At 37.5% G+C, this 23,358-nt stretch overlaps 1 protein-coding gene across 4 annotated transcripts in view; it reads right to left on the reverse strand.

Annotated features, from left to right (window-relative positions):
- Positions 1 to 23,358, reverse strand: part of LOC149797726 (MBT domain-containing protein 1-like) — a 77,651-nt gene that overhangs the window by 31,668 nt on the left and 22,625 nt on the right. For all 4 annotated transcript variants that reach the window (XM_089962659.1, XM_089962660.1, XM_089962661.1 and 1 more), the window contains 6 exons: positions 21,241 to 21,337; positions 17,838 to 17,917; positions 15,867 to 15,962; positions 9,512 to 9,659; positions 5,923 to 6,002; positions 3,953 to 4,017 (listed from right to left, as the gene is read on the reverse strand). In XM_089962659.1, the coding sequence (XP_089818785.1) occupies positions 3,953 to 4,017; positions 5,923 to 6,002; positions 9,512 to 9,659; positions 15,867 to 15,962; positions 17,838 to 17,917; positions 21,241 to 21,337 (566 nt within the window). The remainder of the gene's footprint in view (positions 1 to 3,952; positions 4,018 to 5,922; positions 6,003 to 9,511; positions 9,660 to 15,866; positions 15,963 to 17,837; positions 17,918 to 21,240; positions 21,338 to 23,358) is intronic.

A 23,358-nucleotide genomic window follows, 5' to 3' on the forward strand; every position in this document is an offset into this window, starting at 1 on the left:
AAGAGCCAGAAAAATAAGATAGCAAGGTGAGAAATCACCATTATTGCCCATGCACCAGCCAAGGAAATCACACCATCTCCTCACATAAGCCAACAAAGAGGAAGGCCATGAGAACCCCTCCATGACCAAGGGCTGGACTCAAGTTCTGTTCATAAAAGCCCATGTTGTAAAAACCTGTTCAGGCATCGATAGAAAATTTTTGATCGATTATATCATTAACCCAAGACATGCATCATCAGAGAGGGGCTGCCAGGATCATTCTGTAGGTCTGACCTCTTATTTTCTGGAACATTCTAATCATTAAAACTGTTGCTCAGGTAGTGTAACCTTCAAACCTGCCCAAACTAATTGAAAGAAGTATCCCCAGCGCATTCCCCTGGAGTCAGGACTGGAAAGATGAAGGTGAGTAGTTTGTGGTTGCACCTCTTTGCAATAATAGCAATCATAGGATGCCCCCAAAGCACACAAATCCAATGAAAGATTGATAGGTCAAGGGGTAATCAGTACGATTCTGTGAGGAAACTAAGCCCATCAGGAATGTAACTGACCTGGATTGTAATCTAATGCGAACAGCACCAGGCTAGAAAGTCACAGACCAGGACACATAGGTAAGGTGATCTGGTCTCTCCTGTTTGAGGTGGTAGCTCACCATCTCATTACAACGGTTACTCTCTTACAAAGCTGATTCTTCCACGCATGAAAGGAATTGGTTATGGCCTTAATTTTCACGGGGTCGATGTGAATGACTCCCATTCCCACCTACCAATGACTCTGGTGAAGCAAGGCAAGAGGTAAGCTCATCATATGAACTGTTGTCTGTACAGAGTGTAATCTCAAGATTGATTTTCCCCATGAGGAATTTCCTGCCATAAACCATTTTCTGTTTCACCACTGATGCAGGACCTGTTTTATCTCAGTTGAAATCACAACCCAATGATCAATGTGACTGGAAATAGGGTGCTATGAAACAAGAAGGCAATCTAAAGCAGACGCACAAACAGGCAGCTGAGGTTGAGTATGTCTGCAGCCACAATGAGTTAACTGACACTTTGCAAAACTTCTTCAAGGAAATCCATTCCCTGCGAGAAATCAACTATGAAAGCTTAATGATCTATGCTAAGTACACAACAGGGAGGTGAACATGGTTGAGGAGTAAAATGTACCATACCAAAATGGACAAAAGTGAGTGAGAGATGACTTCTTCCAGTTCAGAAGAATGCTCAGCTGAAAGAACTGGAAATGGAGGTTGATCACATCCTTCAACAGAATTAAACTTATAACAACACTGCAACCACTGTTTACAAGGTTGATCTAAATAGGGTGACAACACCATGGCTTGACTTCGAAAATGCCCATGTGCCAATACTACATGGTCCTGACAGATGCTGCCATCGAGATATGCTGCAGTAGCTGTTAATGAGGCTGACCTAAACAGGGTGATAACCCAGTCGATGGTCTTTGTAAACATCCATGCGCTTAGATGGAGTCCAAATGGGAGTGAACAAAATTAGTATATGGTTCCTTGAAATGTGAACAGACTGAACTTCAATGAAGCTGAATGGATAAGGATGTTAAAATATGTGTTGGTCTGATTGAGCCTGATTGCAAACTCATCCCTTTTGATGGAGAGTCAACCATGCCATCTTCATTCCAAAATTCAGCATTGATTATGTGCTGGCTCAGATCTATAGCCAGCTTTCTGTTGGCTTTTAGCATTCGAAAAGCTTGCATTAAAACAAAGAGTTTAATCTACAAAAAGCCTCTCCATGGCTTGGTGAGTAGACAGCAGATTCATCACGTAGAATTTCTGCCTTCTCAGGATCAATATGGGCCACAGGGGGTAAGGAGAGCTGAGGAGTTCCAGCTCTTGTACTGCCTGCTTCCACAAATTCTCTATATTGTCGGCGAACAGCAGCATAGAACGAAATGGCAATGAGCAACTGAGATTGAGAGGAGAAAGGGATCTCCTTTCACTAAATCAAGGTTACATAAAGTCAACAAGACATTGGCCATGGAGTGATCTGCAGCTCTGATAATCAAATTGGAAACTTGACTCCCATGCATGTTCATTATAAAAAATTTGGGCCTATATAAATAAATGTTCAGGATGCCAAATCAAGCACTGACAAATCGGCCACCATGCTGCACACAAGATTGGATGCAATACGAAAACCTCAGTGACCAACCTTGCAAAAATGTGCGGTAGTTACATTCACTGCTGCAAAGTCTTTATCTAGGCTTGGAACGTCTGCATGTATGTACCTGTGTGGGTGCCAAAGTGAAAAGCAATTCTGAAATATGCTCCATAAAAAAGAAGGCTTTTGGAGTCCTCTTGGTCTCAGATTTTGTCTGACCAATGGTCATAGCTCTTAATCTTTGCTGACAGTGGCAGCAGACAGAAGATTAGATGCTCATCCTCAATGTATACGTCTATAAATAAAATGACCTTACAGGCCAGGTTCATTAGCAAAGGTGGTGAGTACAATGATGGCAATGAAAAATGTGACAAATCTTCTCAACTGCCACTTTTAAAATGTATTTTTTTGTGGTGTGACTTATCAATAAAACTGACATCTGGTTGCTAATAGTTTATGAAGGTTAGGATCAAACTGCCTGGATTAACAAGCACTCTGCAAGTGCTTAAGCATGGATGGGGACTAATGCCCAAGGTGCTGCAAAATGTGGGAGCAAAATTACATGCCATTTCCATGTCGGTAATGAAGAGAACTGATGAAAGACAGGAAACAAACTCTCAAAGATATTGCAGAAGCATGTTCTGGACAAGATATTTCATCTGAGACACAAACAGCAAGTGGGATGAATGTAGCATGGACATATTCACTGCACATTTCTTCCACTTCCAGGTAGCTGGATGTGATGGTTTCCAAAAGTAAGGTTTTAGGAATCTTAGAGGGGAAGAGGCCACTGAGACATCCACACTGTTTTGCAACAGATGATGTCTTAAATAAGACCTAAAATGTCTCTTCGCAGACCATTCCACAAGACGATATACCATGTCTACTGACCAGTAAGAAGAGACACTGCAACATTAAGTGCACTTGGTGCATTTTCCCTCAGAAACCTAAAACTTTTTATATTTCAAATGTATGGTCCCCTCTGTGCATCTGAAAGGACACTGAAAACAACTATGTGTGTGTGTGATCTGGATTTTTAACGTAGGTTCAACAATTTTTCAGTCATATCGCTACAGTGTCTGCAGTGTGGCAGTTTATAGCTGCAACACCCACAACTGCACAACACCCACACATGTTCATACATGCAGAAGTTCCAAGCCTAGATAAAGACATTGCCACAGACATGTAGCATGATGCCCCCACCGAGTCACATTATTCTGACACCAGGCCGATCAGTTCTAATATTAACCTCTTTACGCTGAGCACCTAGCGAGGCAGCTGTTAGTACCATTTTTATAAGTCTTTGGTATGACTCGGCTGGGCTTTGAACCTGCAACCTCACACATCCAAAGCAGTGTCTACAAGATAAACATGAAACTACAAGTATCAACAATATTGTGTAACTAAAATGTCCACAAAAATATTAATGAAAAATCAAAATAAAGTTACAAAAGTCTTGAAGTAACCCTAATGATCAATACTAAATCAACATCAACGGCAGATGTATAAAATAACAATGACTTCTGATGGATATCAAGAGGCGATGTAATGAAATGCTTATCGAAGGCTTAAACTGAATAGCATCTGGTAAGGGTGGCCAACTAGTGGTGGCAAACATGGTATAATAGTATCTGGAATAGTTTAATCCTGAAAATGCTATCTGCAATTTCTATATGACACACAGAAAGGAAAGATTAACTTTTCATTTTTATAGGTCAACTGGATTCCAGAGGTGGTAGAGTTTATTTCCAAAACATTAATGTGATCAGGTAATGTATTAGATGGAGAAAGAGGGAAAATTACATTTAATGATTTACCTGGGTTCCATCAAATCAACTGCCTCCAACTTCTGACCAGGTTTGAAGCCATGTTTTGGAATTTCCTGAAAGGATACAGTCTCATTTTGAGAGTGAATAAGAGAACTATCTCACAAAAGGATCCCTTATTAAAAAGAAACTATACACATGCCTTTTTAAAGACTACTGATTAAAGAACCTGGTTTTTATTCTAGAGCTGAAAATTCAGGGAAACATTCAATAGGACTGACACTTTACTGGCTGAGAATAATTTCTATGATGGTTTGTTTGTTTTTAACTCATTCAGCCCCAAAGGTTTTTGTCGTTTTCGCCTGAAATGTGCGTAGGAAAGACATTTGGGGGGCTATTTCTGAATACATCGGCTTTCAACAGATTTTACATGAGACTAATGCCTAATTGTATTAGAAACATCATTTTCCATTGGTTATTTTGCTTGCGCATGAGCAGAAGGGTAAAAGTTGGAGTTATTTATTTTATTTTATTTTTTGGCTTAATGTACCCATCATTATCATATGGAGACCGCAATTTATTCCAAATGCCCACCTTTTCCTAGTTTTTGCAAAGAATCACCTGTCTGTGTGCAGTTAAGACCGGTATGCCTTAGATCTGAGGCCAAAAGGTCTAAAATCCAGACACAAAATCGCATTCCGACCTCAATCAAATTCTGGGTGAAAAAAAACGGGTCCAAAAAATGAGGTTTTTCCCTCTGTATTTTGTAGTGTAACTAGAACTTCCAGATTATTTGGTATCATTTTAGAGCTATATCATCTGCTTTTTTTAAATACCACCCATGTTGGTGTATCTTAAATGACCATGATGCAGCAGAGCTCGGAAGTAGGGTACAGCCTCATCATGTCTACAGTCAGGATCAGGGCCGAATCCGTTAACGGCACTTAAAACAGGAACTAAGAAATGTATATTTCTTGTTGTTATCTCTTAAGTAATAAAACAACATCCTTGATCCTTACAGAAGGTATGACTGTAAATCAGACCAGTTCACAGTTCAGTAGTTTGCTAATTTAAGTCACATGTTTGAGTTTTTCATCCTAACACTGACAGGTGGACTGAGTAAGAGTTTTGAAAAACTTCATAAAGGATGCATATGGTCTTTTCTAGCATGGCTGGTCATCGAATCATTTAAGACACCTACCCACCCATTGTACATCAAAGTCTGCTTGAATCAAGCTGTCTCACATACCAACATTGGCCAAACCTGAAACTTGAACTCATGCAGACAAAGGTGAGATGGCAGTGACTTGTAACAGTAAATGCTTTAGACCAGTCAACCATCAGAGGCCCTTCTAGAAGTAGCAATAAGATTTCCAAATGTTCCGGTCATGCTAATATGACTTTTCATTGTGGAAAAATAGTAATAACAAACTTTTCAAGATGGCTGCTGCGATGGTTACATTTGATATCATGTCGACACCATTTTCAGTAGGACCAACCTGATATCATAAATCTTTTATTGAAAAGACTACAGTGATATGGCCATCAATTCGGTTCAAGTTGTGACAAGATTTTCAAGATGGCCACTGTGGCTGCCATACTGCATATCCATGTCGCATCATTGCATATCCATGTGGCATCATTTTCATTTAAAACCAACTAGACCAGGGATGAATGTACATGTAAATTTTCAAAGCAATCCGCTAAATAGTATTGGAGAAGTAGCGATATCAAACTTGTTGTTGTTTTGGGGTTTAATGCTATTTCTCAGTGCAAGATAGGCTACACATGGCTGCCAGTATACTGGTGATGGAAGAAACTGAGAAAATCCCGGTAAGAACCATCAACCCAAGGGAAACAGGCTTATGCTAATGGATGGACGGACACTGCATGACAGACAACAGGCCATTTCCATAAGGATGTCTGGTCTATGACCAGCTGAGCTAAAAGTCAGCGCTGACTGCAGTGCACATTTTATATACTTAAATGTATTTTACTTAGATGAGTCTTCCATTACCTACCTTATCAAACAGCTTTACAGGGGCTGCAACTGACTTGGTCTGTTTGAGATAGTCATACCACTTGAAATTTCCCTTGTAACCTAGAGGGTGTAAAAATATAAAAATTAACTTTCTATATGAGATTTTACATTTTAGGAACCCGCATACAAAGCTGCCCTACTGTCTACATACACACAAACACTGCATAAATATAATGTATCTGAATATAAAAAAATGTACGCAAGTCTCACTTTGACACTTTACTTTTTGACCAAAAATTAGTTTCGAAATGTCTACCCCGTCCCTCAGCTGCAAAGTTGACAAACACCTACTTTGAACTTCCACACTATTGTCTAGCACTGTTTGCTGCATATATCAAGCAGTAAATTCCCAGAATAGGAAGGGTAATAACTACTACCTTTTTTAAAATACAAAAACCAGATCAGTGAATCTGAAATTCATTATACGTGACCTTGCTTTCTAATTTTACCACCACTACTACTACTAACCAAGATAATAGTCCAGGTCATTATTTTGACCCTCAAAGAAACCAAAATATGCATCTTTTTAAATAATGTGAATATAGTTTCATTCATTTATTAAAATACACTACTCATTCAGGCAAGTACCAAAAGGTTTTAGTCTACCAAAGTTAATTCAACCAACTTTTTCTACTAAGTATATTTTTCTTCAACAACACTTATCTGATCATAATACCTTTGGAGAAGTACTACTACCTCACAAATCCTGTCCTCACAAGCTTAAACTTGGCAGCCTAGGTGACAGTTAAAAAGTAATCTCCCCCTGATGCATTGACTGGCACAAAATCCTGTGAATACCTTAGCTACTATTGGAGCAGAAGGCATGCTCTCTACGTGGATGTAACTGCATAGGCTGGGATGGTGTATGTATATTCTGGTAGGGTAAGTATTATTCAGAAAACATTTCAGTAGAAAAAAAATTGGTTTCTTCAAATATGTCAACCAATCATAATATCTTAGGTGAATACACAATAGGTGGAGGGAGTTGTATCCCTTCAGTGCAGAGAGAGCATCTCTGGTCCCATAGGAAAACGAAACAGATTCTAGATAACCAAACCAAATACACTCCGTATGTCAAGGAGTGGCTTCAAAAGGGAAAATTTCCCTCCTGCAAATCCAGCAGAAGTCACTGAGTTGCATTCTATATGACGCTGTCAAGTGAACTGGGCAGGTAATCTGTTGTGCCATGCCTATACAAGTTCAACCAGGTCTAGTTGAGCTTTGGGGATGAAAGATCTCTGAAATAGAAGCTGAAGAAAGTGGACAGCATTAATAATGTCAGAGAACAGCTTCGTTTCATGAATTAAAATACACAGCAAATTCATTTGAGCTGGTGTCATCCTTCCCCTGTTAAAGGAGTAAGAATAGGTGTGATCACCCTCAATGCATCATCTTAGACCTTCTTAAATACCACTTCAGAGCTCGCACTGGATCCTGCAGACAACCTTGGTGTCCTGAGTAGGCAGGGATTTCACCTCAAAATTCTGACTCCCCTGTTCTTGATCTGGGCCATCATGAGTGGTACTGACCCTTCATGTCTAAACTACCATTAGTTCAGGTCCTCTGAAAAGGTATGATTCATGCTGATTCTGTCTGCAGTTACGAGTGCGTGCAGAAAGCATATCTTGACTGACTGAGGACTTCAATTTCCCTTGTCTTTTGAGATAATTCACCACAGCAGATTTGTCTGACAGAATGAGAATGCCTTTTCCTGCCACCAATACATTGTTGTCATTATGACTTTCATTTTAAGGATACTAATATGCAATAGACGATCCTGAGTAAGCTACGGTCTACTGGCCTCCTAGAATGATGGAAGGAGATGTGCTCCTCAGTATGTCCTCATGTCCATATAAACTGTAAATTCAAAGAATGTCTATAATATTCTCTAAGTCAGCCTCTCGACCCTACAGTCACAACAGTTGTACGCCAGTTGGTATCTGTTTAAAATCATATAAACAAATGCTGGAACTGTGGATCAAGTTGTTGAAGGAGAAGGAAGAGGAGTATGAAACTGGTGGCAAAAAGTGAAAGACTTCCTTATATGATACTCAGACGGCCAACTCTTCTTTTGTCAGTGAGATCTAACCAAGACAATGGAGCTTGTGAACTTAACTTCACTGTCTCTGGATGAACAGGTGATGCTGACGCCTCCTCTACAATCTGAAATGAACGTGGAAAAGCTGGCCTAAAGGGGCATCCCAACATGCTCACAGAATGTCTCGATTTGGATATGATTACTAGGTAAGTATTCCCTTTGAGTAACAAAGGCATAAGAATGTAGTGAATTCATATCCTGTGTAAGAGGGCACTAAACCAGACACAGTGCGCATAGAGTCACACGTGGTTGATCCCTCAGTGCCCTGTAATGTGGAATAGGCAAAGTAAACAAAGATCCTAAATTCTTTTGGCTTAAAGATCAACAAAGGCAGTGACCTGCTGCAATCAGAGACATATGACAGTCAATTTTTGATGGAACAGTGCCATTTTATCTTGCACGACATTATCATGATTTGTGTTAAAACATTAAGGGGTATCGGATCCACAAAACCAGTCTACAGAGCTGACATTTTAGATAATATATGAGTAGGCTTGCTTGAATCTCGCTCCAATATAGGAAAGATCACTATGTAACTGCAACCTAGGTGGGCAGATAAATTTCAGCTTTATAGCTAAAAAACTGTTTGCCGGGGAAGGCTGGATTTGCAAGGTAATAGTTCTCCTATGGAATTATCATGTATTTGAACAAGAAGTATAAATGGTGACAGTGTTAATGATCTCTATCTGACGTATGAACAATTGTTTTCCAGGCCTTATTCTGTGACCAATCATAGTTAACTGCAAACTGATATCAGTCTGCTCTCCCTATGCAATGTGTTTATTAGTATTGAAGAGTGACAACAATGCTTGTAAGAACATGTAAAAAAGAATACACTTCTGGATATATGGATTTTTCAAGGTGCAAAATCTGTATAGTTCTTGGCAGAACATCCTTTTCATTTAAAATAAATACTGGTCAGCCCTGAACCCGAACTATCCCAATTGGAAGAATGATTGAAAAATTCACTTGACTGCCAGAAATTTATTACCTGCCATTTAGGGTTGGAAGAGTGACATTTCAATCATATATTAGATACAAATTTGTATGAATGTTGTCATATAGTATTAATCACAAATGTAAACTGCGTTTGCCACAAGTGTTGTTGTTGTAGGGTTTAATGCCATTTTTCAGCACTAGAGGCTATACATGGCGGCCAGTATAAATAGTGGAGGAAGAACCCAGGAAAACCAAGGGAAGAACCACCGACCTATGAGAAGCTACTGGCAGGCTTTCCCCATGTACCCATGCTAACCGAGCCTTGGACTCGAACCCATGCAGACAGAGGTGAGATGGCAGTGATCCGGAACAGTGAGCGCTTTAAACCACTCGGGGCCCCTCACCAAAAGTGTAATTTTATATAATATTTATGTCAATGAATTAAATACCAACATGTTTTGTCTTGCTGCTAATTAATGCCCACAAAAATATATGAATTAACATTTCAAAGGCTGACAAACAAAATACTAACCCTTGGGTGGTGTCAAATTCAATCCATTGACCTCACAAAAGCCAACTGGGAATATACAGGGGGAACTTGCATGATAGCAGAACCAATCTGACCCATTCTGGGCCATGGAACCATCAATACCAATCATTAAGTAGCTGTTCTTCAGCACCTGTTTTGTAGAAAAATAAAATTACATTCCATGTATACTGTCAAACAAAGGTTCTAATACTAAGTTTAACTTCAGATTTCTCTCTTTCAAGTCAAACTTGCACTTTTACTTACATATGTATGACACTGGAAAGCAAGAGGCCCAAGTGAACCTGATATTTCACACTGCTGGCAATTTCACTAAGTAGGATTATATAGTACTTAAAGAAAATAACCTTGTGTAAACTAACTTCCAAATTTAATATAATGTCAATTTTACATATGTTATTAGAGTCAGATAAAATTTATTTTCAAAGTAAAGGCATACTTACTTTGCATAGTCTCTTGCAAATAATCAAACTCATCCAAGATCTCAATACAAACTTATCTGCAAAGTTTTATCTCAAGTAGATAAATCAATAGATCTAGATATGTATGCAAGCTCATCTAATCAGATGTGTGATCACTTCAGTAACATGCAAATCTCACTAATTACACATCCTAAGACAATGACAAGCTTGGCTTATTTTATCAGGCTGGGGCAAATTGGATTGAAATCTGGTTTCTAGAGTGGCAACAAACTCGGCCCATTTGATACAAGCACGCTTCATAAATATACATAGCTTTTGCTAATCAAACTCATCAACATCTTGATAAAGTCTGAACAAAACCTGATAAATATAGTTGCTTTAGTGTTGGCACGCACAGTCAATCAAATTCAAGATCACATCAATAATATGCATGGAGATCACCCATAATCAGGAGTAACACAGATCCTTCTCCTGTAAAAGCCCACTTACCAATTTTGATCCAAATTCAAACAGAAAGTAATCTCCATAGTGGTAAAAACTTGGCCAATCATATAACCTCATAAATATGCACAGGTCTTGCTAATACTTATCAAGACCCTGATAATATTGGATTATTTGCATCGAGATCTGGTCACAAACAGCATCTCTCTAGTGGTAAGTTCAGTTAAATGTATGCAAGATAACCTTGTTAATATGTGCAGATCTTGCTTCTAATAAAACTTGCTGGATATCTTGATGATATAAGCTAAATTCTTAAGTTTGGTAAAAACTTTATCAAAAATTATCAAAAAATTGTTGACAAACTTTACTTATTAGACATGTGAGCTCATTAATATGCATGGATCTCACTGATAATTGTACCCATCAATAGCAGAGACGTGAATCACCTTCCTGGTCAGGACATGGTACATATCACAATACTTGGATGGCAATAAAATATATATCATGATATGTATCATATAGTAAACAAGTGATAGAATACATACTGTGACAAAGAGTTGACAATGCAAAGTGTATCACTATACACACTCCTACCATGTCCATTTATTTTTGAATGCAATGTTGTGTTTATCATTGTTACTAGTACTACCTGAATATATCATGACAATTTTGCAGATTCTACACACTGTTTTGCTATAAAAAGTACAATCCCTTTTAATTATTTGATCCTGGAAAATTGAATTTTTTCAGACCAGAGCCTTAAAAACAACTGAGGTGCGTATGTATAAAATTCTCTCTGCCATTTTGATTTTAGCACAAAATTATGGGAGTGGAAGTAACTATTTTTGTACTGATATTAAATCTACAAAATATCACACATACCTGAATTTACCCACCCCGAAAATAAAAATGTTAAACATATGATTCATTTATCATTAACAACTGACAAGAGAACTGCAACAAAACTGCATTAAAAAATGTATCCTCTTTCATATCCATATCAATGAAACTTGAGATTAAATTCTGTAATAGCAGTTAAAAATTAGCTGAATTTTGGTTGGCATCATGTGACAATTTCTTTACAAATATCACAAGTATTGGATTTAGTAAATTTGGGCATAAGTTGCACACACACCCCCTTAAAGTTTAATAACAGGGGGACCACTCTAGTCATAATTGGGGCCTGTCAACAGGGCATTAAAAAGTAACACAATATAAACGTACAACCAGAGTGAGTTCTATAATATGTAATGGTTTCTCCATTAACTCTCAATGACAGGTGCAACACAATCCTGAGAACAAGAGTCCATACTGGCAAAAAAGAATTTCCAGGAATTCAAGGTAATACCATTTCTTCCTTTTAGCTGCAGAGTGTTGACACTCTTCAAGATTAACAATATTTTCAAATTAAATGCTTGGTTGGTGATATTAATGTCAACATGGCACCATTTCATTTAAAGCCAATAAGGCTTCATAAAAACTGTTCTGGTGGAAACCCCATTTTCATATGGCTTTCTGTTTTGGAGGACTAATGATAACAAAATTTTAAAGATGGTTAACATGAAGACCACAATGGTACTATTTCTATTTAGTACCAAACAGACATCATAAGAAGTCTTTTGGTGGAAGTACAATGTCGATATGACCAGTCATCTAAAAATAGTGATAAGATTTTCAAAATGGCAACTGTTGCAGTCATATTAAAAGTTAGACTGGTATCATTTTCTTTTACTAGACATCATAAATCTTTTCAGTCAAAAAACCTTGTTGATATGACAGTTCATTCAGGAGAAAGATTGATAAGAAGATTTTCAAGATGGCCACTGCAGCATGCATATGGAATCTTTGAATGGGACCATTAGGACCAACTAGACATCAGAAGAAGTTGTTTAGTAAATCCCCATGTTGATACGACCATCCATTCAGGAGGAGTGGTGATAACAATATTTTCAAGATGGTCTGTTGTTAGGACCCTATCGGACATCAGATTGATACCATTTTCATTTTGGGCCAACTACACATCATCTACTTGTGAAAACCCAATGGCAATATTAGTCTGCACTTGGGAGCATATGCAATAACAAGATTTTCAAGATGACTACTGTGGTCGCCATACTGGACACTGATTGGCACAATTTTAATTTTAGGATGAACTAGATATCATATGATGTCTTCTGGTGATAACCCCATGTCAATATTACATTTCATCCAGGAGAAGTAACTATAAAAAATAATTCCAATATGATGGACATAATAAAGATCAGATCAGCACCATTTTCATTAGGCCCAATTAGACATCATAATCAGTTTTTTTTAAAAAAAACCATGTTGATATGACCATCCATTCAGAAGCAGTGATAAGATTTTCAAGAGGACAACTGTGGCAGCCATACTGGATGTGTGACACAATGGGATGAATATGTATGTCAAGTTTCATGGCATTCCTCCAAGTAGTTTATGAGGAGTGATAACAAACTTGTTTTAATGGACAATGGACGATGGGCAAAGGACAAAAGACCATCTCATAAGCTCTTCTGGTCTATGACCAATATAGCCAAAAATGCTATCAAGCCAAGGTGCCTCAGTGGTTAACATTCCATGACCGAAAGAGTTTGAATCCTACCACTGGACCAGCGTGGGACAGCCGCCGTGGTGTGTCATTCAGCAAGGATCTCTACTCCAGTTGCCTCTTCACTAAAGAACCTACACGAGTTGCTATGCCATAAAGCACCAAACCAAAAATGGAATGTATTACTGTTTTACAAAATCTTCCAAGGTAAAGAAAATCAAACTTGCCTAATGTCTGCTTATGATGATAGCACACAGCTTATTACAGCCAAAGCTTTTTAAAAATGACCATGACTTAGTCATATGAAGCTATGATTGTGCACATATAAAAGCCATGCAAAGTGACAACTTTCTGAATATGAAAGTCTCTCAGGAGGTTTCACACAAAAAATGTACACAAGAAACTTGGTTCAAACTGCAGAAAGATGCTACAAAGTCACTTCAAAAGTTTCAATTCTCTCTCCCTTTTACAGATACATACACTCACACAATGCACAGACCTTAATGTAATAAATTTAAAAGCAGGTTTTATCTCTACACAATGTCAACAGGTCGATCTAATGCAGGGATCACTGTGTACACTATTAGGAACAGTTCAACTTCAGAAATGTATACAAAAATCTGTCTTTGCACAATGTTGTTGTTGTTGTTGTTGTGGGGTTTAACGCCATTTTTCAGCACACGATAGGCTATACATGGCGGCCAGTATTAATGGTGGAGGAAGAACCCGGGAAAACCCAGGAAAGAAACAACCGACCCTCGAGAAGCTACTGGCAAGCTTTCTCACATACCCACATTGGCTGAATCTTAGACTCGAACCGCCGCAGACAGAGGTGAGATGGCAGTGATCCGTAAAAAAGAGCGCTTTAGACCACTCGGCCACTCGGGGCCCCGTCTTTGCACAATGTGCCAGCAGTACTATCATTATTGTCTACATCAATCACGCAAAATGTTGACCCTAAAATTTATAATGGGGGAGGGGGGCCACATATTATTGTCACAGCAAATGGTGCTCTGTAACTCTGTTCCAACTGCTCCTACACTGGAACTGACAGGTTAAATTTCACACTGTTGGCAGCCCATACTGGCATTGACTCACAACTTGAAGTCTAACTCTTTTATCTGTACTATACCTGTACTGATCACTTTTTTCCTCATCAAGAAAAGTCCAGTTAGTAACTATACACAGTATTAAATCATTTCTGTAAACTCTGTGACTGCCATTTCATTTGGATGAAGAGTGATGGTGGCAAACAAATACTCAAATCAGTTAAACTAGAGTGCATTTTCTTTAACAAAACAAATATGTCTAATCACATTCAGACAAAAATGATCAGAAATATTCTTTCCGTTGGAGAAATATATCCATTTATTCAACTGAATTTGCCATTTCATGGTACCATCCTTTTTCAACCAACAGATAAAGCATTAAGATATAGTATGATTAAAGCACTAAGACACTAAACTATTGTAGAAGTCACACACGTCATGTATGCATTCAACACAGACTATTTCAGTCATGGGTGAAATTTTTTTAGAATTCGCTTCTATATACCTTTAAGTAGCACGTAGTCACTTCATTTGGATTCTTATACATCCACTGTAATGTCATTATTTAGACGTGCCAAGAAGTGCCTATGGCAAATTCAACGTTAAAGTACATAGACATTTTAGGAAGAAATGAACCTAAAGCAGACCTTCCAACTCTGAGGAGTCTGTCTCAGTAAGGCAGTTGATTTTTTTCCATAAGACTGATCAGTTTTCAGTAAGGTGTAACAAAATACCAATAACTGCTATTGTAAAGCTGGAAAACATATAAATTAAGAGTTTGACACATCGACAATAAACACTGAAAAGTTTGTAAATTATACGTTGACTTTATTAACCACCAGTACAGTTGCAAAAACTTTAGTTCCAAACCCTATGCAAGTCAGTGGCTTGTTGCAGCCTCTCAACTTGACATAGTTCTTGGGAATTCTTTTCCATTTCATATGAGGATGGCAATCATATCACCCGCTATGAGATATACACAAACTGGCACGTTATGTCCAATAAACATAATTGTGTCCTTTCCAGCTTTTATTCACAAGAATCTGAATATTCCTTTTATCCATCTGTGTTGATTATTAACACTTTTCTAGAAGCTTATTTTCCCTTTTGTCTTACACATGCATTGCTTTCTAGACGCCATTTAAGAAAATTCAATAAAAATTGATCAGGCAGACCCTTCGCAAAATACTCCAGATTTTATCAAAACAATACTGCAGATTTTATCAAAACAATACTCCAGATTTTATCAAAACGAAATCAGAAATGTGGCTAATTTCCAGAGTATTAATCAGATGTTGACTTATAAACAATAGTACACATAATCATGCTTTATCATTGGATTAGTAAACAGTTTCTACATTACACTTGTCCCAACGCATAAACACATTCAATAAGTGCAATATATAAAACCTTCAGTGGTGTTAAGAACCAGCTGAACTTGTAAGAACAATAACTGGTTTTACAAACCAATCAATGGTTGACCCTTCAAGGATGAATTCAGAACTTTTTAGCTTCTAAATCAAGTCAAAATTGCTACAAATTAACCAATCAAAGAGATTTGTATTCCCTTTAAAAATGTATAGGCAAAACTGTGATGCAGCATGAAATTATGATTAATGTGTCATATATTTAACAAATACTAGAAAACTCATACAAATGCACATTACAAATATCAATAATCTCATGACGTGTCCTTTGAATTCTCATTTGAAGGCAAGATTTTCCTGACAAATACATGTTTAAATTTTACTGACTCTGGACTTTTCTTGAACAGATGATATCAATTGCTTTGAGATAAGCAACTTACAGAATTCCAGAAATAGGGTCGGTGTTTGAAATCAGGTTAACAAATGACTAACCTTCATCACAGTAGCTACACAGATGGCCGAGAGATTAAGCGGGTCAATGGCTTCAAGCTTCATTCCAACCTTAAATGCTTCAGTACATTCCTTCATCTGCAAAAGACAAAAGCAAATTTTGAAGTAAATTATGTTTCTTAGAGAATACTTACCCAATCATGTTAATATTAGTTATGAAACTCTGCTATTCTGGAATCCAGCAATTGTGAAATGATGGCATGTTCTGTCTGTCTGTCTCTATCTATATATATATATATATATATATATATATATATATATATATATATAACATAAAGGGAAGAAACTCTTACCCTTACCTCCCCTAGTTCACTCAGTTGTGGCTGAAGCAATTCGTCAACAGGAATGTACATTCAAGGACAGGTATGTGAGGGTTTATTAGTAATGTGATCTGTTAAATATTTTCAGAGAAACAGAATTTACTATAAAAATTTCCTTTCTTCTTTGGATGCATTCCCCCGACCGCAATAATACTAGTAAAGCATTTAGTAGTTTCTTACCAAGTAAAATATCATGGAAATTATTCAAGGTGGTTATATGCCTGTGGTAATGTTGTGCTAACTTCAACTGGTCTTGCAACAATCTGGGCTGCAGCCACTGTAACTGCCAGATTCAATTCTTGTCTGTGTGACATTAGATCATTAGACACAAGTCATCGAAGGTTAACTGTGCCTGCCAGTCAAGGCTTCTATTATGTCCCAGATCAATATGGTCTACTCAAACATGAGTTCTGCAGAAATAACTAATTTCATGAGATGTTCATGATGCATATCTGATCTTTTGAGATATCAGATCTTCAAAATGTATTACCCACTTAATCCATGATGCAAGGGACCAAGTGGTTATATCTTTTATCTCTGGATTTATTGGAAGAAAGGTGTTGTTGGGCCCAATATGCACTTCCTAGTCCTCTTCAAGTGGTGATTCAGGGCAGGGTCCTACATGCTACCTCTTTCAACATATCAGTAAAGAAGAGAGAACAGATGACCAGTTTTTGATTGACCACTGACATCAACCTTGGCTATGAAACCTGTAACAGTAGGGCAATGGAACCATCTAATCTTAACTGTAGATAATCTGGGTCCACTAAAAGGCATGCAAGTCACTCACCAAGGATGTCAAATCTAGTGCTATCAAGCAACATGTTTTGTATGACAGCAGCTTCAATGTAGTTCCAGCCTAAGATTCCAACTGATCTGAACTGAGCCATGTTGGCACCAGTGACAGATTACGTTCAGGAAACGGGGTGCGTGATTTGGGCCTACTGAAGTTATATTGGATGTAAAAATTGGTACCTTTTTCATTTAGGACCAACTTGGTCATAGGAAATAGTGAAAACCTAATGCTGCTATGGCCATCCATTAATTCAGAGTAGCAATAACAACATTTTCAAGATGGCTGCTGGGTGGCCATATTGGACATTTTCATTTTGGATGACCTGGACACTGTAAGAAGTCATTTAGTGAAAACTCAATGTTGACAAGACCATTCAATCGGGAGAAATAGCAATAATAACATTTTCAAGTTAGCTGCCATAATGGCCATATTGGACAGCAGATTGGCACCAAGCCCATGCTGATATACCATCCATTAATGCAGAGTAAACAACAAGATTTTAAAGATGGCTACCACAATGTGTATACAGAGTTTCTGAGCTGGACCATTTTCACTTAGAACCAACTAGACCATGATATAAATATACGTCTGAAGTTACAAGGCAACCCTCCAAGTAGTTTAGGAGGGGCATTAACAATACTTGTGCTTATGTATGGATGGAAAACAGACCATCCCGCAAATTCTTGTGGTCTATGATCAGTAGTTAAAAAAATTGTCATGTGCACTAATAACTTCAAATAATAAGATAATTTACTTTAAATTTTCAACCAATTCACTGTACGTAGCAAATGAAAATGAATCCCAAAAAAGAGCACTATGAACAGAAGGATATCTTACTTGTGGGAACATATCAGGAGTAGCATCATCTGGATCATACTTCTGCATGGTGATTTTACCAAGGCACTGGTTCTTGTATTCTGAAATCAAAACAACACGTGTAAGAGAGTGTTTATAAATGTGTTTTCATATCATAAACTTGGAGATATATTAACTGAAGATAGGCATGCCAAAAGAGTCCCAGAAATTGACCCAAACCCAAAAATTTACATGACAGGTATAGATGAGGGTAACACCATGCCCCAACCACATATATTATGCGGGACTTAAGAATTAAAAAAGATTTTTTTTAAAAATAATCAAAAAGAAATCTTGAAACTTGCCGATACAAATTAATTGTTTGAAAACATTTATTATAATTTTAAAAAATCATTTAGTAAAATAGTTTCCCAGAAAATACTCGATTAGCCAGCTGAGTAAAAAAAAGACGTGGCACCATTTGGTGAAAATCTGCCGACTCCTTTTCATAAAGGGCATTTTTTATATGAGCCATGTTGATTGATTTTCTCCAGACCTACCAACCTGACAGCTGTCCCATCAGAAAGGGGCTATAAGTACTATTTTCAAGCCCTGCTGAACATTTTCTGGAGTAGTTGCAAAAGTATTGATGGACCATGCCTCTGCATCCAGGAAACAAGAGACAAAGGTTGAAGGTTTGTTCATCTACCAGGTTGTGAATAGTTCTAATATCAGTTGGCCCCAGAAGGCACAGACTTGATGGAAAATGGATGGGTGTAGACCTGATGGAAAATGGATGGATGGCGACCACAGTTGGCCTCTCCTTGACAATGAATCAGGCAGGACATTAAGCCTGCCCTGATGTGTCAGACTTGTGTGTTGATATTATATTGGGCACAAAAACTCCTTCACTATAACACAAAGGTCCAATGATTTCATCCCCCGTTTGAAGAGGTAGTTCACTATAACCAAACTGTCTGACTATATCAGAACTGTCTTCCTTTGGATGCATTATATCAAAAGTGTGGTACTTGTGGAAAAAGGCATTAACACTGACTGTCCAACCTAAAACATAAATGAGGAAGTGATCACTGATCTTTTTGTGAGTTAAGCCCATACTTAACAACTGTTTTTGCAGTATATTGTCCAGGCACTCTGCCGCTGCTATGGCAGAGAGCATCCTGAAGTCGGATATGTCTTGGTAAAGGAGACAGGGCCAAGGTTGAGGCCAAATGAAAGGTTGTCACAATAGTAACTATCCCCCCCACCCATGAGCAAAAGTGAAGGTAAAAGGTATACAGTAATATGCATCAGACAGGTTGAGACTAATCACATAGACAGACGGACCTTGCCATCACCATCACGAACTCTGGGGCAGTACTTAATAAGTCTATAACAGGTCTCAATTTTCTCTTGGCTTCCATAACCAGAAAAAGTCTGGAAAAAACCTACTGAATCCTGTTTTGGGGCAAAAAGCTCCTTCTCCTTCTGAAAAATGTCAACCTTTATGGGATTGCCTGGGATCTCCATCCTAACAGGACAAGGAAAGTGGAGGTCGCATAAAAAGTCTTTTATTGAAAAGTCAATGTTGAGCTGAGCGTTCATTCAGGAGGTGATGCAGTAACAAGATTTTCAAAATGACAGCCATATCAGATGTCTGATCAGCACCATTTTCATTTAGGTCCAACTAAACATCATATGAAGTCTTTTAGCAAAGACCCCATGTTGACCAGAAATACCATTCAAGCGAAACAGCTAGAACAAAATTCCCAAGCCATATTGGATGTCCAAATGGCATCGTTTTCATTTAGGACCATCTAGATAACAGGATGAACATGACTCAAAAGTTTCATGGTAAGTCCTCCAAGTAGGTTTTTGGAATAGTGATAACAAACTTTTGCAAACAGAGAGAGAGAGAAGGGACAATAGACCATCCCATAGGCTATTTTGGTCTATGACCAGACGAGTTAAAAATGTTGGATGGTCACATATTATAAATTCTAATTGGATTCTTTGATGGCACAGCTAATAGTTGCAGGAAAAGTTTCAACTAGCAAAAATCCGGATATGGATGGCCGCCTTGTGGGGAATAATGGAAGTTAATCTGTAAGAAAACATGTACACACAAAAGACAATTTTCAACTTTCATGGAAGCCTGGATTGAGAGGCATAATTTACCAATGTTATTATACAATCAGGTAATGTTTTGGACAGAAACACATACGCATGCCTTATGTTCATGTTCCACCTAAAGCACATAAAAAGTGAAAATACTCGCCATATACATTACACAAGCATTATTAGAAACACAAGTTACAAGCATAAATGCAAGAATATGCACATGATAAATGTTTGGTTGGATGTTTAATGGCACAGAACAGAAGTTGGTTCTTCAGTGCTGAACAAATGGAGTAAAGTGTCATACCAAAGGTCACACTATGGTAGCAGCAACCTTTTGATAGTGTCTAGCATACTTATCACTGAGCAACTATGGTGCTTGCCTCTTATGATAGGTAGTTGGGAACAGTGAGCCTATTCCACACTGTGAGACCACTTGGGGATAAAATGACGTCAAGAACTATGCACACTTAAGCCAAACTTGGATGCCAGCAAAATTCCAAATAGGAACTTACTCAATTTTATTTCTGAGCATGTTTCAACTTCACTTCACTTCAGAATAAGTTGGCACAAAAAAAGTCGTATTATGGTTAATCTTTTTTAAGGAAAAATTTAGATCGCTTTTAATGTTCTGTGTTGTTCTTTTTTTGCTTTACTAATTTTAGTAGTAAACTTGAGACTGTATAAATGATGTTGGACAACAGAAGAAAATGACAGAAAAATATTAAGTGAACCCTGTAATGAGATGTACCATCAGGATTGACAGACTAACCTGACTGGGAAATAACCCAGATGTTTCGTGTCATACCTGAACTTCACCATAAGAAAAACATAATTTTAAAAAAATTAACCAAAATAACAAAGCAAAAAGAATCACCAGATTTTAGACAGGTACAAGTCTTTCATTTATATGTATGTATGCAAAAAGCTGGAGAGACACATTAAATGTCAATTCAATATTTGATAAATTTACACATGAAGTTAGACTGGGTCACATCAATACTTTGCACAATGAGACCATTTATAAGTGTGTGCCAAGTACTGTTAAACTTTTACTTGGATTTTGAGGCAAACAATTTCTGGTTTTGTTTTTTAGTTGCCCCTTTAAATTATTCCCAGCACGAGTTGCAAATATCCAGTGAGTCACAACCAAAGTGTTACCTACTATGGAAACAGAATCCTTCATTCAATGGGAGACGACATTCTGAATCTCCCAAATGTTAGTGATCTGTACTGCCCAGAACATTACAACACTTGGAACAATTAATTCCTTATCAAATCAGCTATAATCTAATAGCAAAAGTGAAGAAGAACTCTTCTCACTTACCTTGTGAAGCCTGAAGTTTATGTCCAACCTGCTGAGACCAGCCCACAGGATGAACCAATGATGATTTCATATGGCACCAAAATTCATCTATTTCCTCCTGCAATAGGAAGTTACAATTTGCCATAGTTACCAACTTAATGAAATCTTTGCAAATTATTCATTCGAAAACTTTAAAACTTTAGTTACACACAAATGTAGCGACTTCACTGGCATCCAAGCATATTAACATTAATTTAGATTTTAGTATTTTAAAACTATTTTCAGGGAGTCTGTATTCTGGTTAAAGTAATTTAAATTTAATGCTTGCTATCATCTGTCAGTATGTGCAGTAAAAGGTCAAGAACAATGTTTAATCTGAACGGACTTGGAAAAATTTTGCGGATTTTATTTTCTTATTATACGCTATATGAATGTACCAAATTACACTGTATTTCAGCTCTTGTACTGAAATTGTGTTAATCATTTATAAGGTGGTCAAAATCACAAATCTGCAAGATTCTGAATACAGATAAACTAATCTGATTCTTCAAATTTCAATGAAAATCATACACTTAAGATTTTGAATGTATTGTCTGATTGAACCTGTTGCCACTTATTGTTATGAAATGCAACTGACAATGTTCTTCCAAGTTAAATGGTGGCACACAGCCAGATTGTGTTTGCCAATAGCCAACACAATCTTCATAAACTAATTGTATCATCACTGCCAAGAGGATGTGATCCTCTAAGCATGTCTGCAAAACCTGCCTTACAAACTATTTCAGCTACAATTGTCATTTTTGAGAATCTGATTATATATGCCTTCTAGTGGCAATTGTTCACTCCTTTCATCTCCCATCAATAAATATTCAATGGAAGATCATTACATAAATACAGAGAAGTACATAACATTTTTAGGCAAGGAGAACAAAGAATGTAATCCAGTGTAAACTGGAGTGCATGTATGTGTAAGAGATTAGGATTTTTAATGCAGCTTTAACAATTTTTCAGTCTTTTCACTAAGATGTCTGCAGTGTGGCAGTTTATACTGATGTCTAGCAATGGGGCATCATGCCGCAGACATGTAGCATGATGTCCCACCCAATCACATTATCCTGACACCAGGATGACCAGTCCTAATACTAACCTCTTAATGCTGAGCGCCAAGTGAGGCAGCTGTTAGTACCATTTTTGTAAGTCTTTGGTATGATTCTGCAGGGGTTAGAACCCAAGGCCTCCCATTTCCGAGGTGGACGCTCTAACCACTAGGCCAGCAGAGTGGTCAAAACTGGATTGAATATCACACTACATCACAAATTTGAACTACTCCCTGCATTGGTAAAGACTAGATCCAACTTTTTCTTTACCGAATTCAGTACCAGTCTGTCATGGTAAAAACTCATAATAATCAATAGTTTAGTGTAGATTACTCAACAATCAAGAATAAATCAACCTTGGCAAACCTATTTTAATATTGAATTTTAGGATCACAATCAGATTTTATTGAAGACTGTTAAGTGTGTACACAACTGTTACCATATACCAAACAAGTGTTGAGAACCTAGCTTTGTTTAGAGAAAGAGATAGAGAGAAAGAGATTTTTGTTTACTATATTGAGAAACATTTAAGAATTAAATATTTTGCAGACCTTACATGTCAAAAGCATGTGACTTGGTTCTTTATTTAGAAAGAGAGGATGCAAAATTGAGAGAAAGAACAATTCTCTCATGCGCAAACAAAGAATAAAGTTCTCGACACTCGTAGATATAAACAAATAAGGCAAGTTTGCAGGCATGCTCATAAGATCATGTACTATAAACATCATCGATAGTGATTAAAAATAGGTTATGGAAAGATTGCATTGGCTACTGACAGACACTGTATGACTGCTAGTTACCAACTAGCAAGGAAGAAAACTGTCGTTCACAATTCAAAATAAAAGGTGTCAATATCTGACAACTGGGTCAATTAGACAATGCAACCAAAATCCATAGCAAAAAAAAAATTGTCAGCGTTGTTCCAGTGAAACATACATGGGACAAAGATGTCACTTTAGAGATAATATACATTATATGTTTCAACAAGAGAAAATTAAAGTACCTGGAGGATTTATTTTCTTTAAACTCTCGTTACAAGGTA

The sequence above is a fragment of the Sinohyriopsis cumingii genome, chromosome 6, assembly GCF_028554795.1.
Source record: "Sinohyriopsis cumingii isolate HCF-2022 chromosome 6, ASM2855479v2, whole genome shotgun sequence".
NCBI lineage: Eukaryota > Metazoa > Mollusca > Bivalvia > Unionida > Unionidae > Sinohyriopsis > Sinohyriopsis cumingii.